Source organism: Scatophagus argus, chromosome 18 (assembly GCF_020382885.2).
Source record: "Scatophagus argus isolate fScaArg1 chromosome 18, fScaArg1.pri, whole genome shotgun sequence".
In the NCBI taxonomy this organism is placed as follows: Eukaryota; Metazoa; Chordata; class Actinopteri; family Scatophagidae; genus Scatophagus; species Scatophagus argus.
Window position 1 is genome coordinate 536,056 of NC_058510.1, and position 15,892 is coordinate 551,947.

A 15,892-nucleotide genomic window follows, 5' to 3' on the forward strand; every position below is an offset into this window, starting at 1 on the left:
CGCTTGATTTTGGTGGATTTAGGATACGTTACCAGGATTAAAACGTGCTCAGAGTGAGTCCTCTCTTCAACTCTCATCGTTTTCTTCTGTGAAACGACAAAAATACAAAAACAACATCGCTGAACTGAGGAAGAGGTGGACGGTCAACGGCGATTTAACAAATATTCGCGACTGCGGAACTTTTCCACGTCGGGACCTTCAATACCCAGGTGACCGACAGAAAGAATTAACAGCGTCTGGTGGCAGATTTAGAGGGTAAAACATCCAAACGAGCTGTGAAAACACAATGAATAACGTCGGCTAACTCAGCTGTAGCTTTAGTTTCACTGGTGACAGGAAGTGTTAGCTAAGTTAGCTGTTAAACAAAAACTGCGTCACTGACACTGAATTTGTTGGTCCTTGTTAATGTCTCCAGTTTAATGTCAGCTAACATCATACAATAAGCTCTCTGTGTTTAACATAAGTTAGTGGAGTAAGTTTGAGTGAAGCTTCAGCAGATGGCAGCAAGGAAGCCTCCCCAGTCTGCAGCGCAGGGGACCCGGGTTCAAGTCCCGGCAAGGGCAAACAACCCACCCACCACTCCACCCCGGCAAAAAACCTTTGGGGGCAGCCGTGGCCTAGAAGTTGGAGAAGCCGCTTGTGATCGGAGGGTCACCGGTTCGATTCCCGCACCGGACGGGCAGGAAAAATTTGGATGTGGTGGAGTGATTAATACGAAAAAATGCCGGCTGATGTGCCCTTGAGCAAGGCATTTAACCCCCCAATATGCTCCCCGGGCGCTTGATGCTGCCCACTGCTCCTGTGTGTGTTTCACTGCATGTAATTTGCCGGGTGTTGCATGTGTGTGTTCAACTAAGGATGGGTCAAATGCAGAAGACGAATTCAGTGTGTGTATGTAAATAAAGTTGATTCTATTCTATGTTGGAACAGAAGTGACAATAAACTATCGAGCCAGTTAAGTCTCTGTTTGTAAAGATCAACGGAAAGGAAGGACTTTTATTTTAAAAACACTAAACTGGTGACTTTCTCCAGAGAGGATAACTTTCTTTTCTAAAAGCTTAAAATTCTGTGACATCTGGTCAGTCTGATGGAGGTGCTCCAGTTTCCACCCTGCAGGGGACTTCCTCCGCCTGTTTCTCACCTCTCCCTCCTGTGGTTTTGATTTCTCGTAGTCTTCAGGCGATGGCGGAGCTGAATATGGAGGCCAAGCTGAAGAAGCAGCTGAAGCAGGAGAAGATCCAGCTGTGGAGCCCCCCGTACACCGACAGCGACAACCAGCCGGGGCTGCAGCACATGCAGGTCGGCTCACGCAGATACAGAACACGCCAGTCACAGCACGTGGAATACAAATAAACGTCCTGTACGCCAAATATGGTGATCACACAAAACAGAATTATAATAAAATGAAGAGGGTGTTAGTCTCGCTTATCGAGCAGCAACATGCAGGCAGTCATCTCATCTAATTGATAGCATTTCTTTGTATTGTCAGGAGCTGGCAGAGCGCTACGCCCCTCTGCTGTGTTTGTCGGTGTCGGAGGTCGGGGGAGCTCTGGAGTCGATCAGACTGCAGGCGGTGAGGAGAGGCAAAGGAAACAAGATGTTCAGAGAGACGAACATGGCCACGCTGGAGCTGCTGCTTCCCAGAGACTGCAAGAAGGTGCAGACGCAGTCCAGAGGAACTGTTCAAACAAAGCAGACAAATCAGTAATGACCAGTGTTTGTTTGTTTTCAGGATCTGAAGACAAAGCACCACCTGGAGACAAGGCTGGACGTGTTGGTTCAGGAGGTGGTGGACAGGTACACAGACAGACAGACAGGCAACAGGCAGGAAGACAGACAGCTCACTGATCGCGCGTTGTTGACGTCATGTGTTTGTTCTTGTGCTGCAGGATCGCAGACGAGTATGGCCTCAAACACACCAAGCTGATCCTCAACGGGAAAACTCTGTGTGCAGGTGAGTTCAGACGGACAACACGAACACAACGTCGTTTCACAACAGAACCACAGGAAGTCAGGGCAAACGTCTGTCTGTCTGTGTCGTGTCAGACCAGCGTCTGGACGAGCAGGGCGTGAAGAACCACAGTAAGATGATGGTGCTGAAGGTGAGCGACGGCGACTGGAAACAACAGCTGAGCGAGGAGGAAGAGAAGAAGAAGAATCAGAAAGAGAGCCTCCAGCGGACACAGAAAGGATTCCAGATCCTGTCAGAGAGAGGTCCGGTCTGTCTGTCTGTCTCCCTGTCCATCCGCCTGTCTGTCTGTTTTCTGTCTCTCAGCTGTTCTGAAGTTTGTTGTTAACAGTCACGTTTAAATAAAGCTTAGCTTCAGTTGCTGGGCTGTTTATGTCAGTATGTGAATGTGAGAGCTACGGTGGCCTGGCCTGACCCCCTGAGGGTTCAGCACTGCAGGGAGCTCTTACGGTGGCAGAAACTGTTTCCAAGGGACATTAAAAAGTGATGCACACATCCTGTTGTTGTTTGAGCGTGAGGTTAGGAAATGAGCTGAATTTTCTTTGGTGCATCCCGGCTGCATGTTTTATCGTCCCCCTGGAAACAGAGTTTGTTTTAGTGACGAGCTGGTTGAACACGAGGTGATCGCCGCGTGTCCGTGTGACTCTGTATCTGTCAGACGGCAGCGAGGACCCAGACACGACACCTTTCCTGGAGATCGCTGACCAGAAGGGGAACCCTCTGAAGATCCCCCACGAGGAGAAGAAGGTAGAACACGTCACCCCCACATCAACACCTGCAGTCACAAATTACAAAACCAGAAACAGACTTGGTGGATAAGTGTGTGTGTGTGTGTTGTCAGGCTCTGATCCTGGCCATGGGTTTCCATGAGAAAGGTCGTTCTCTGATGAAGAAGAAGCAGTTTGATGACGCTCTGTGTCACCTGCTGCAGGCCGACCAGCAGTTCAGGTACTGACTGAGTGTGTGCGTGTGAGAGTTTGCTTTTTGTGAATGGATGCCGTGACCGAGCGATAGCGAATGCATCGTTCATATCTTCTATGGCGCAAGAAAGGATGTGGATGGACTGGTGTTGGTTTGCTGCAGGCGATGAGTGGCGTGTTAACTAGAGTTTTGGATGTGTGCAGTAAATGCGGCTCGGCTCTGCTCCGCTCCGTGGACAACTACGCCGTCCTGCAACTGGACATCGTGTGGTGCTACCGAGCGCTGGAGGCCTTGTCCTGTCTGGACGACAGCAGGAGTCGACTGCAGAGAGCCGAGGACTGTTTCCTGCAGTGTTACGGAGAACAGCAACAGAGGCTGCTCATGATCAAGGTGATACACACACACACACACACACACACACAGGAGAACAGGAAAAGTGTCCATCACAAAGTCCTAATGTGTCCAAACCTGAACGTGTAGACACATTCTGACCAGATGAGGGACTTTATTTTCACTGTGAGTTCACTGCAACTGTGTTTTATTTTGAAATGTTCAGCTGGTGGTCCACTTTCTTCTGTGTTGGGGTTGTGGTGTGTTCAAGGGATTTGGACAAGCAAAACTTATCTTTTAAAAAAGTAAACAATATTTTAAATGCACCACACTTTACAGTGAACTGAAATCCGTGTGTGCATGTGTCGTCAGGGTAACACAGGCAGAGAGGAGGTGTTGTTTCTCCGCCTGTACCTTCTCCAGAGTCTCCTCTCCTACATCGACGGAAATGACGCTCAGGCTCGACTCCAGCTGTCCAAAGTACCCGCCTGCTCGTGTTTCTGTCTGTCTGTCTGTCTGTTTGTTTGTTTCTGCGCTGACATACTTTAAGCCTGATTTGTAGTTAAAAGAACAGTCCAGCATTTAGTGGACTTCTTTTCTTTTCCTCTCTGAGAGTCAGATGCTCTGCCTGATTCCACTCTCATGTCCTGATATTAAATATGAAGCTACAGCGAGCAGCTGGTTAGCTTAGCTTAGCATAATGACTGGGATCAGGGGGAAACTGTTAGCGCTGCTTTGTCATCACAGTCTGCAGGTGTCACCCAGTGACAGGATTAACACAGCAGGTTCAGCAGGTGTATGTGTGTGTGTGTGTCAGGTGGAGTCCCTGTACAGTCGTTTGTGTCCCGACTCGGAGAAAATGACTCAGCTGATGACGCTGGGCTTCACAGAGAGAGAAGCTCGACTCGGCCTCAGAGCCTGTCAGGGGGACGTCCAGGAGGCGGCCGTCCACATCAGTAACCAAAGACAGGTCTCTCTCACACACACACTCACACGCACGCACACACGCACGCACGCATGCACGCACGCACACACGAACGCACGCACGACAAACAGGAGTCAGGTGTTGTGTTTGGGTCTGTCAGGAGCGAGAGGAGCTGAAGCAGAGGGAGAGGAGGAAGAGGAGCAGGAGGATGGAGGTCATCTCCACCCTCACTGAGCTCGGATACTCGAGGAGAGACGCCGCCAGAGCGCTGCACCTCGCAGACGGAGACGTGGACAGAGCTTATGGAGTCAGTATCTGTCTGTCAGTCTGCTTGTCTGCCTGTCTGTCCATCTGTCTTTCTGCCTGCCTGTCTGTCTGCGTGTTAGGACACAGTTCGTTCTGAGGGAGGTGCAACTCGATTCATCCTCTCAGGAAACAGCTGATAAAAGTTGTGTAAGAGACTTAGTGTGTGTGTGTGTGTTTTCAGATCCTCCTGGACTCCAGCCAGGCTGCGCTGTCCTCCACCACCAGCACAGAGAGCCTCAGTCCAGAGAAGCTGCAGCAGGTAACAGTAGTTTGACACGTGGCCAGTCAGATAGCTGGAAACGTGTGGTGGCGTGTGGCTGACCCCGCCTCCCTCTGTGTCCCTGCAGATGTTGTATCTTGGCTTTGAGAGGGACGTGTCTGAAGCGGCTCTCAGGCTGACCGGCGGAGACGTCCAATTGGCGACTCAGCTGCTGCTCGACAACCAGGGCGTCCTCTCCCCGGAGCTCCTGTCCGCATCCCCGCCTTCCACCTCCTCCTCCACCACCTCCCCCTCCTCCGAGGAGCCAAGCACCTCCTCCAACTCCGCTGGTATGACTCACCTGATGCACAGGTGACATTTTACTACATGTGAACAGATAGACCTGCAACACAAGCCTCACTCTCCTGTTGGCTCACAAACCCTTTCTGTCCTCCTATTGGCTCACAAACAGGCCATTTTGACACCTTCTACTTTAAAATGCAGCCACGTCTCCTGAGCTTCTGGACAAAAGGAGGAGCAGCCAGTTCACAGACAGCTCCTGTCTGTCTTGTTGTGTCTGTAATTATTACTGACAGTGAAGCCTGAGCCACTCGAAGCACAATCTGGATTAATCCACGGCTGAAAGTAGTCCCCAGCAGGACACTTTGTATTTGTGAGGCCTTCAGGAGGAACCAATGACAGGAAGTCAACCAGTGTTTAGATGCGAACTTACATGTTGTTGGCTTGAGTCTGAACGTGAGATTAATTCATTGAACATGTGTTGAGACAAACTGAGACAAATAATCAGTGATTAATAAGGACTGGTTTCCTTCTTAGAGAACGACGAGCTGGTGAACGAGGTGTTGGAGGACATCTCTCATCACGAGGAGGACTACCTCGACCTGACGCTGGAGGAGGAGAGCGAACTCATCGCCAGCATGAAGAGTTATCTGAACCGAGGGCCCACGCACACCGAGTGACGCACACACACAGCCAGAGTGCTTCACTTACCCTCTGTTAGCCAAACGTGTTATCTCTGCAGCTGTTTCAGCACCAAACCTGAGACGTCATCACACTGTGAGACGTCATACGAAGGACGCACCTCCTCATCAGGGAAGACAGCTGAGCTACAACAAATCATTCGGATGCTACGGGGCAAATGCTCAGATTTAACCTAGAATTAGTTAACAAAGCACTTTTCTCTCTAAAGGGGTGAATGTTGTTGTCTGAAGTAAATTTTTGGCAGAAGAGTGTCACTCGTGTTGTGTTTTTTCTTGTTGTTCTGACGGCAGGAAATTTTCCGTTTGTGACGTCGCAGCCTGAAGTTAACCATTATAGCTTCAATTTAATCATTTCGTCTTTATGTTGAGTTCAGTGCTGATGGAGCCAATAAAGAAGATGAAGGTTCTGGTCTGGTTTGTTACTGCATCAACATGTTTGTCTCCAAGTGATGACATTCAAGTTAATCTGCAGAGTAAACAAAGCGATGATATGCATCACATCATGCACATTCAGAAGTGCAGAAGTCCAAACAGAGCAGACATTTACTGACTTCTGGGCATAAATGAACCTGACGTTGGACTTGATTAATGTGTTGGGCACAAACTTCTCATTTTGCTGTCAACCCCCACTGAAGAACCCATAAGACGAAGCCTGGAGAGAAACCAGACGAGTGTAACCGGTGTGGGAAGAGATCCTGGAGGAACATCTTCGTATCCGCTGTTGAGATTAACAATTCTGTCAGCGATTTCAGAAGCTTTGATCAGCACAAGCTCCTCCACACCAGAGTGGAAATGTTTACAGCAGTGAAGTGACCAATGAGAAACATTTTTACAAAACGTGAGTGGATCGGCATGGCTGAGAATCTGATGGGGCTTCATGGTTTAAGGAAGCAGCATTGACGATGGAGAGAAACCACACTGTTGTCGCCTCTGTGGGAGGGAAACAGCAGCTGTGAGCAGTGTGAGAAGAAGTCTGAAACCATGAGGGGCTTGAAGCAGCACGAGTCTGTCCACATCAGAGAGAAAACACACTACAGCACCAAGTCCAGTAACACGTCAGTCCACCGCTCAACAGTCTGACTTCCTGTCTGTGGCTCTCAGCTTCGAGCTCATTGGTTCCCACTGAAGACCCAATACTTCAGTCCCTTTAGGAGCTTTAAGACTGAAGTCAGTAATTATTCTAGAATATTTTCTGTTGTGTAACACGCATTTCTTAACGTAAATTCTAATGTCAGCATGAAATACTGGTGCATTTCTAAAGTTCAACTCTTGTTAAATAACACTTTAGTTGAAAAAAATGTTTGTAGGAAAATTCGGTTTTAAAGCTGCTTGAAGCTGCCTGTCATTTTCATTGTTTTTGAATCTGGATTATTTAGTTTGGGAAGCTAGCAGAGCTGTATCACAATAAGATGTGAGTGATTGAATTTGTTGTTGAGTCCAGTTTTATTCATTTAAGCATTACTTAATATTCACATCTTTTACAGCTTGCTAAGCCACACCCACATTTGTAACAGTCCAATCACATTTAAGAAATGTAACTTTAATGCGTCGTGTTGTGTTTCACTCTGTCATTGTGTCGCATCACTGAATATAAAGATAAAGGTGAAGATAAGATGGTCTCATCTGTATTTTCTGCTGGATGTTCGGTGTACTGCGGCCACACAAAACAACGCACACATACACAAAGTGTTTGATAAAAAAACCTGTTTTCTTCTCTTTGTCTGCGTTTATTTATTGTACATGATTACAGCTGTAGAAGTGACCGGAGGGGCGGGGGGTGGTGGGTAGGGTGGGCTGGGGGCGGGGTCAGGGTTTAGAAGTAGTTGACGACCCTGCGGATGGACTGGATGTTGGGGTTCTGGGCCTGCCACTCGTTATGGCTGCAGTAGTCTCCACGCTCCACGATGTACATGCGACCGCGGAAGTTTGGCTCCTCGTACATCACCCAGCTGAGGATGGAGAGCAAACACAAAAGACAGCTGACTTCATTATCGATTCTCCTGCCGGTTTTAAGGCTTCGTCGATTGTTTGTCTTGTCCGGAAAATGCCACAAAACTGACTTCACAAAGATACTGAGTCTGGTATAAAGAAAAGCTGAGAATCTCAAACTATCAGATCTGTGGTAGCGTTTTGATTCTTGTCTCGGTGTATTAAACTCACGCTCCGTCCCCGTAGACTTTGACGGAGTTGACGCAGTTCTTGGAAAAGCCGCGGCTCTGCAGGAAGGGACAGTCATCGCAGATGTCCACACACTGACCGGAGAAGTTACAGGCCTCGAACAGCTCGATGCGGTAGTGCTCTCCGTGCTAGTGGACAGACAGAACACAGACTGAGCTGGTTTTTAAGAGACAGACATGTTGTTTGTGCTAAGGGCCAATAAGTTGTATCATCCGAGGTGTTTCCCCAGTGGAGATCACTGGATAGTAATAGTACCAGTACTATTGATTCATACCTGTAAAGAAAACTACCACCAGGCATTACAAGAACTCTGGACATCAGTAAGGTTCGACTTGCTGATTGGGACAGGATGTTTGTGTACGTTTCTGTGGTAAACGCTGTCAGTACAGCTCGGGATGACGTGAAGATGAGCAGGAAGTATTATCATGAGACATGTCTTAAACTGTATTCATGTGCTACTACAAAGGTCAGAGATCTAAGTCGGTGAACATGCAGAAACCTGCAGGTCCCATTCTGGCTGTGGAGGACAGGTCAGATTTACAGTCTGGAGACCATGAAAATCCGCCGACAAACTCGTCATCAGCCAAAATTTATGAGCTGCTGGTGGAAATGAGGGTTAAATCCTAATGAACATCGACCCCTTCGGACGTGTTTACCATGCGGATGGGCTTGCAGGATCCCATGTGGTCATTGTGTGAGTTCCACCTCTGGAATTCTGGGTATTCTCCGTGCTCCAGGATGTACTGCTGTCCCTTGAAGTCTGGGTGGTCATAGCAGATCCAGGCTCCGCTCTCCACACGGATAGAGTTCACCCTGAAAGTACACGCCGCATTTGAGTCTGGAAATGACATCCCAACACGTTCGGCTGTGGAGTCTGAGGACTTCATTCACCTTAGTGGCAGGTGGAACCTGCTCCCCACTAATGCAAACTCAAAACTTCTGCCACTCCATCAGTATGATTTAGTGATTCAAACATCTTGCAGCTTTCCCCTTAGAGGTTAGCTTTTAATGTGAGAAACGTCAGAAAATGTTGAAGTTAACAGTAACTAACAGATCAATCAGAATTAATGAGCAGGAACATTTTTCTGTAAGTAAACACACTTTGTTGGTCATCCTAACATAACATCACATCAAACATGGCCTCCACAACGTTACAGTGTCAGTACAGTCCCAGAGTATAAGCCTAAGAGCAGTCTGTCCGTCTGACCTGTTCATGAAGCCGCGGTCCTGGAAGTTATCACAGTCTCCTCTGACCTCCAGCTTCCTGCCGGTGAAGCATTTGCCCTCGTAGAAGGTAATCTGGAGGAGGAAATAAATAACGATTCATGTGTGTCGGCTCCCTCTGCTGTTAAAAATCTGTTTGTGTTTCCGTCTCGCTGCTCTCCTGTTAGCGGCCTCTGAGTTTATGTAACGTCCGGTGTTTAAATGAAGGCTTAATGAAGGTCTGCTTTGCCAGCAGCAGCAACAGTGATGAAGAACGTGGAGCGCTCCTCTTCAACACTCCCAGTTTATACACAACTTTTGTCTTGCTGGTTTCTAAATGTGTGGGCGATTCATACTTTCATTATGTGTGCACTCCTGCATTCAAACAAAATGTGAGACTGCAGGCAGGAGGCATCAGACCGTCAATGATCAAACCGAAAAGTCTTTCATGGTGTTTGAAGAGTAACTGGACATCAGCGTGTCAGCTGTGACATCTCTGTGGACAGACACGTCCTGAAGTTCATGAGAAGATCTTCAGGAGGTGTGAAGTTACTCTCAGTTATGTAAGACAAGAGGAAGCCATTCAGTGGACACGACAGTCAATACGCCGAGTCGTCTTCCAGGACCGACTGGACTCAAACCCGTTCGAGTGTCAGAGTCACTTGGTTGCCTTTTTTCAGTTCGACTTCTCAGAACGTCATCCTCAGATTTAAAATTTTGAAATAAATAACTATTTGCTTTGGGTTTTTTTTTTTTTTTGCTCAGTCAGCAAAGCAAAAGCATCCCACCAAACTCCATTCAACAATCAAGCAATTTAACTTCAGGCCAGACATGCGACAACTCAAGACATTTTGAACTGAATTTGAACCAATTTGTGAGAAAAGTTTAGTTAAAATCTTAGGTGTCATATAAAATGTCTCCAGCGTCTCCCTGCCTCACTGATGATCCACCCAGCAGCTGATTCTGCTCACATAAACCTGTGATTTGCTGTTGTCACGGCCGCTGAGTTACTCACCTTTCCGGAGTACTGCGACATGTTTACCCACTGGATGTTGTCCAACCTGGCCTGCAACCACACACACAGTGTAACAGAGAAAAAGTTGGACACCCCAATATATACGGCAGGGGGGGCGAGGCCCCGTCGGGAAGACAAAAGACCAGGCTTTAAAGGTTTCTGCTGCCTCGACGCTTTCCCTTCATCCTGATGTGTCTGCTGATTCTGCTGTGTGTGTGTGTGTGTGTGTGTTGACTCAATAGAATGTGCTTGGCCTGAGCTTTATGGGGTCAATGATGCTGCACATGCAGGCTTCTATAGAGGCAGAGACGAGCTGTCGGTGTTTTACATTTCACACAGATTCTGACCGTTACCACGCACACAAACGTCTGATTTTCACAGACAAACACAAACCTCAGTAACGTTTGAAGAACAGCAGCCATTTTAGTCGCAAGGCAGCATTTCTGAGTCTTTTTTATTTTCATGTTTTAGTTTACTGAAGCAGCGATCCCTGTGATATAGATGTTTAATTTACAGTACTGATGGAAATATTAATGAATACACACCACACACACAGTTCAAATAAAACTGTGTCAAAAAACAAGAGTTATCTCAGTTTTATCATTTTGTATATGGAAATAAAAAACACTGTCAAGTCATTTTACAGATTTGTGTTTACTTGTTTGTTTTTTCCATTAAATCATCTTTAGTTTATCAAAAAGTGAAAAATACAGAATCATGAAAAAAAAGAAAAAAGTTATTTCCAAGTCTGCATTTCATATTTCTATTTTGTCTAAAGATCAGAATCGCCTGTCAGTAGGAGGCAAACGACAGCCTGAAGTGACCATGGATTAGCATCAAAGCCAAACTGCATCCTTAAAAGGTCTGCCAGCCTCTGCTGCATCTGGCTGCTGTGGTGGTGTTGCAGTTGGAGCTTCACCATCTGTTGCCTCACATATGTCACGTCTCCTGTTTCGTGTCATCTGGCAGAGATCTGCACTCTTCCTGTTAGTTGCTGTTTTCGGTTCACAGAATCTGCAGGTGGAGGAGGTGGAGGAGGTGGTGGAGTGCGGGGGAGTCTCGGTGTGTCTGCAGGGACGGTGGGTGTAGAAGGGTGGAGCAGCCGCAGTGAGGACACTCCAGAGGTCCACACTCTGTGTCTGACACAGGAGCTGATCTCAGAGCAGTTGATGTGACTCCTCCATCAGTCAGTACCGGGTGAAGCTCTCCTCTCCACTCCACCTCCCAGTAACTCCGTAACTCCCAGTCAGAGCTTCTCCACACAGGAGCTGCTGCTGCTGCTTCAAGCTGTCTGGATCATCAGGACTCAGCTGAACACCCCCTTTCTGCTCACTCACACTCTGACACAGATCAATGTCATCAGTCAGCGTCCACAGAGACTCCGTCCATCAGCTGTCAGTCAGTGATGCAGCACATCCAGAACGAAGACCAGCAGGGACTTCAGTCCTGTTCACACAAGTGGAGCAGCTTCCCTTCAGCTACTGCAGTGAACACACTGAGCTGAAGCTCACACACTTTGGACGCCAAGTCTGTTGACCCTGCAGCTTTTACTGCAGGACACAACGGAAATAAACTGCTGAGGGTCCCTGAATGCATCATCACTGCAGAAATCTTAATGATGAATTCACTGCGATTATGAATATTTCATCTACTTATGAACTGACAACAGTGTAAATATGGAGTATGAGATAAAACATGTGGACAAGACAAAAGACAAATGGACAGACATACTGATGATGTTGAAGATCCTACATATTCATACAAAGACTGAACAGCCAATCATCAGCTGTGATCAACGGACTTCAGCAGAGGGAGTGAAAGAGTGAGTGAAAGACCGCGTGGTTACTTATTGTAACCAGGGTTCTCTGAAATAAGAGCCAGTGATTTGCAGGCCTCAGTTAGACTGATCTCAGACCTGAAGTGATCAATTATTTAGTGTTGAAATGAGAGAACAAACACTTTGAGATCAGATCTGATGGGAGGACAGTCTGATGTCTCAATTTGTCTTGTATTGTTGTCAGCTGCAATCCAGCTTTACTTCCTGTAATCGCGAACACAACAGCAACAGTCGTCTTCACATCAAGAGCAAGGAAATAAATTAAAGGTGAAACAACTCAAACAGTTGTCAAATGAAGGAATAAGTACGACTCAAACATTCTAACAAACAGAAGAGGTCCAAAATGTACATGTGACTGTGATTTACTTACAAATAACGTTTGAAGCAGGTTCTAATCAAAATACCAGTTTGTGGCAATAAAACTCGGAGTGACATCTGTCTGAATTAGGAACAGTATGAACAGTGTCTCACTATGTGTGTGAGGGTCCGGGTTCTTCACTGAAGACTGGAGGTAAACCTGACAGCTGGACACTGGAGACTCTGCTCTGTCCTCCCCTTCCCCCACATCACACATGCTCTGATCTGAGGTCAGGTCAAGGTCTTCTGTATAAGATGACCAAGTCCCAAGTTACTACATTGTGGTAGTGCTACTTTTACTTCAGGAAAGACTAAGGATACGTCCGAGTTTTGATGATTAAAGTACTGTCTGAGCAGCGAAATCAGTCTTCATCAGGGGTTTGTCATGAAATAATATGGCCTTATTTTGAAAGCGCCGTCCGGAAGTGTGGTAGCGCTAAGCGCAGCTTGTCGCGATCAATTGCGAACATGTCGGCTTCTTTCGGACCCATGAGAAGCCGTTTCTGGACTCTCTGTCCGGTCCGTTTGGCTGCAGGGCTGCAGAGGACTCAGCCGGTCCGGGTTCGGGTCGGAGGCCGGCTGCTGTCACACACACCGACAGGTACCGGAGCTAAAGCTAGCCGGCTGACGTTAGCCAAACATTCCCGTTAGCCTCCAGGTGTGTCCGTGTGCTCAGACCGGTGATCGTCCCAGGATTAAATTACTCACTTTCATCTTTAGTAAACGTGTGCGTGCTGTGAGCGGACCCAGCATGCCTCACATTAACACGGACTACAGGGACGGCTGTTAGCCGTGCGGGTCAAAGTCTGATTCGGGAAGGTAAACTTCCAGATTTATGACCGCTCAGTGAAACGTGAACGACAGCTCATAACGCTTCACCAATGCACATTTCATGTTGTATTCCAGAGAGAAAATGACTACGTTAAAATACTCAGACTGAACGGTGTACTGTAGTACTCTGGCTACATTTTGCTGGTCGTGCAGTACTTTTACTTGACTGAGTTTGATTTGTTAAGGAGTATTTTGAAAGCAGAGTATTTGCAGTACACGGAGTCTCATTTACATGAGTGCTAATGTTCAGCACTGAGCTGCGCGTTGAAACTCAGTACAACTTACTCAACTACTACAGTTTTGAGGTATTTTCCTTTTTCTTACGTTACACTTGCACCACATTTTGGAGACAAATATCGCAGTTTTCACGTTATTTACTTTGCAGGTTCTTTTAAATACTTTACTATCGTTAGCACTTTATTTTGAAATGAATTTATTTTATCAGCCGTCGGACAACAGAAACACTGATGCAGATCATCCGGACATGGAAGTTCACTCTGTGTTTGTCTCATCCTCCACCTGAACAGGTGAAGACCGTCGGCCGCTGGAGGGCGTCAGAGTCTTGGACCTGACCAGGTACGAGTCTCTGTGATCACTGCAGTAACACTCAGGTTTCCTGCAGCCGGTGAACATGGACTGTATGAAACTGTGTGCAGAGTTCTGGCGGGTCCCTTTGCCACCATGATCCTGGGAGATCTGGGAGCTGAGGTGATCAAAGTGGAGAGACCAGGTGAGTTTGTGTCTTTGTCTCCGTGTCTCCTCATGCTGCTCTGTCTGAGGCGTCCTGGTCATGGTTTTGTCGGGCAGGTGCGGGTGACGACACCAGAGCCTGGGGTCCGCCGTTCGTCGCTGCCGAGAGCGCGTATTTCCTCAGCGTCAACCGAAACAAGAAGGTGAGCGTGCGTGCACTCACACACACACACACACACACACACACACACACAGCGTCAAACATCAGGACGTGAGCCAGTCAGCCAGTTGTCCCCCCCCTCCATTAGCCAGCTGATGTGCCCTTGAGCAAGGCACGTAACCCCCAATATGCTCCCCGGGTGCTTGATGCTGCCCACTGCTCCTGTGTGTGTTTCACTGCATGTTGCATGTGTGTGTGTGTTTCAATCAGTGATGGGTTAAATGCAGAGAAGTTATTTCCCAGCTCGGGATTAATAAAGTAACTTAAAAAAATACATACATGTGTATATATCTGAGTATAAGTAAAGGGTCGTCTGATTTCAGAGCATTTGTGTTGACCTGAAACACCCCAGAGGAGCAGACGTCATCCAGCAGGTACGACTCCCTCACAGCAGTACTAATACCTGAGTATCACGACTGGTACGCAGTGATTTCTCTGTGAATACAAACCTGAAATACGCAGCTTTACAGTCAAACACAAATTCTGATTTAAATCAGGAATGATCTGATCAATGAGTCTCTTTTGATTTGTGTGTGCGTGTGTGTCTCAGCTTGCAGGAGTGTGTGACGTGTTGGTAGAAAATTACCTTCCAGGGAAACTTGAGCAGATGAGTTTGGGATACAAGCAGCTGAGCAGAGTGAACCCACAACTCATCTACTGCTCCATCTCAGGTACTGAAGACACACTGACTGACGGATGGACGGACTGACTGACGGATGGACTGACGGATGGTCTGACGGATGGACGGACTGACTGACGGATGGACGGACTGATCAGACACGAGAAAAACGAGATTGTGTGACGTGACACAGCAGATCATGTGGCGCTGCAGATGTGACGTAGCAGCAGATTGTGTGACGTGACGTAGCAGATCATGTGGCGCTGCAGATGTGACGTAGCAGCAGATTGTGTGACGTGACGTAGCAGATCATGTGGCGCTGCAGATGTGACGTAGCAGATCATGTGACGCAGCAGATCATGTGACGTAGCAGATGTGACGTAGCAGCAGATTGTGTGACGTGACGCAGCAGATCATGTGACGCAGCAGATGTAACGTAGCAGATGTGACGTAGCAGATCGTGTGACGTAGCAGCAGATTGTGTGACGTGACGTAGCAGATTGTGTGACGCAGCAGATCGTGTGACGCGACAGCTGATCGTGTGACGTAGCAGATGTGACATAGCAGATGTGACATAGCAGATGTGACGTAGCAGATCATGTGACGTAGCAGCAGATTGTGTGACGTGACGCAGCAGATGGTGTGACGTAGCAGCAGATGGTGTGACGTGACGCAGCAGATCGTGTGACGTAGCAGATGTGACATAGCAGATGGTGTGACGTAGCAGATGGTGTGACGTAGCAGCAGATGGTGTGACGTAGCAGATGGCGTGACGGGGTTGTTCTACATTTGCTGCTTTAGCTCATCTGAGTGGCCTGGGAGTGTGAGTGTTTTGGTCCTCTGAGGCTGCTGTAGCTGCTCGGGGTCGTAGCGGGTTAGCAGATTGTTGAGGTGATTCCTGATTTCTGCTCAGTGAAGTCAAAGGTTCGTCACTTGTGGCTCTCAGTCAGGACTTGTGGTCCCCCCAGCAGCTGGGGGTCACCACACAGAAACAGACCTTCATGAACCTGACAGGAGCTGCCTCACAAGTTAAGACGAGTCAGACTGGCCTGGACTTTGGTGGATTGAGGGGTCCAGCTGTTCTGCTTGGTCTGAGGCTTGTTTGAAGGCCCCTTACAGAAAAGAGGCAGCGGATCACCTTCTGGATCGCGGCTCCACGTCGGCCCACATGATTTCATTTGATCCTTGAAGTTGCAGCTTTTCACTCCGACTGAAGCTCGTTTTCTTTTAATTCCCTCGTGTTTCACTCGTCTCCTGCAGATCAGGGACTCGTCTTTGCTGGCGTCAGTCC

General features: G+C 47.8%; 3 protein-coding genes across 10 annotated transcripts in view; 2 read left to right on the forward strand and 1 right to left on the reverse strand.

Annotated features, from left to right (window-relative positions):
* Positions 1-72: 72 nt before the first annotated feature.
* Positions 73-6,057, forward strand: nub1 (negative regulator of ubiquitin-like proteins 1). Of its 3 annotated transcripts, none has more exons than XM_046371934.1 (15): positions 73-209; positions 1,173-1,299; positions 1,490-1,657; positions 1,733-1,797; positions 1,890-1,954; positions 2,047-2,214; positions 2,628-2,716; positions 2,811-2,917; positions 3,094-3,280; positions 3,593-3,700; positions 4,038-4,190; positions 4,306-4,452; positions 4,633-4,710; positions 4,799-5,022; positions 5,488-6,057. In XM_046371934.1, exons 2-15 carry the CDS (start codon positions 1,183-1,185, stop codon positions 5,669-5,671), a joined length of 1,860 nt encoding a protein of 619 aa, XP_046227890.1. In that variant the 5' UTR covers positions 73-209; positions 1,173-1,182; the 3' UTR covers positions 5,672-6,057. The 3 variants fall into 3 exon arrangements, with proteins under 3 accessions (XP_046227890.1, XP_046227891.1, XP_046227892.1); XM_046371935.1 differs by having other exon boundaries at positions 4,799-5,000; XM_046371936.1 differs by lacking the exon at positions 73-209 and having other exon boundaries at positions 1,219-1,360.
* A 1,302-nt stretch (positions 6,058-7,359) lies between these two features.
* crygn2 (crystallin, gamma N2) lies at positions 7,360-9,165 on the reverse strand. The gene is made up of 4 exons (XM_046371957.1): positions 9,037-9,165; positions 8,486-8,642; positions 7,812-7,957; positions 7,360-7,600 (listed from the first exon to the last, which is right to left on the reverse strand). Exons 1-4 carry the CDS (start codon positions 9,042-9,044, stop codon positions 7,465-7,467), a joined length of 447 nt encoding a protein of 148 aa, XP_046227913.1. The 5' UTR covers positions 9,045-9,165; the 3' UTR covers positions 7,360-7,464.
* A 3,305-nt stretch (positions 9,166-12,470) lies between these two features.
* Positions 12,471-15,892, forward strand: part of sugct (succinyl-CoA:glutarate-CoA transferase) — a 38,558-nt gene continuing 35,136 nt past the window's right edge. For 3 of the 6 annotated variants that reach the window (XM_046371944.1, XM_046371946.1, XM_046371947.1), the window contains exons 1-6: positions 12,475-12,842; positions 13,600-13,648; positions 13,729-13,802; positions 13,880-13,965; positions 14,306-14,356; positions 14,533-14,653. In XM_046371944.1, coding sequence (XP_046227900.1) covers positions 12,575-12,842; positions 13,600-13,648; positions 13,729-13,802; positions 13,880-13,965; positions 14,306-14,356; positions 14,533-14,653 — 649 coding nt within the window. In that variant the 5' untranslated portion in view covers positions 12,475-12,574. Of the gene's footprint in view, positions 12,843-13,599; positions 13,649-13,728; positions 13,803-13,879; positions 13,966-14,305; positions 14,357-14,532; positions 14,654-15,892 lie in introns of all 6 variants that reach the window. The other 3 variants (XR_006841484.1, XM_046371945.1, XM_046371943.1) reach the window with 2 other exon arrangements.

Excerpts from the sequence above, each read along its gene's own strand:
- nub1 (XM_046371934.1), top strand. The coding sequence starts at position 1,183 with ATGGCGGAGCTGAATATGGAGGCCAAGCTGAAGAAGCAGCTGAAGCAG. Across the intron at positions 2,717-2,810 it reads TCCCCCACGAGGAGAAGAAG|GCTCTGATCCTGGCCATGGG; the intron begins GTAGAACACGTC and ends GTGTGTTGTCAG. Across the intron at positions 3,701-4,037 it reads CTCGACTCCAGCTGTCCAAA|GTGGAGTCCCTGTACAGTCG; the intron begins GTACCCGCCTGC and ends TGTGTGTGTCAG.
- crygn2 (XM_046371957.1), bottom strand. Across the intron at positions 7,958-8,485 it reads CCTGCAAGCCCATCCGCATG|CACGGAGAGCACTACCGCAT; the intron begins GTAAACACGTCC and ends TCTGTCCACTAG. Across the intron at positions 7,601-7,811 it reads AAAGTCTACGGGGACGGAGC|CTGGGTGATGTACGAGGAGC; the intron begins GTGAGTTTAATA and ends CTCCATCCTCAG.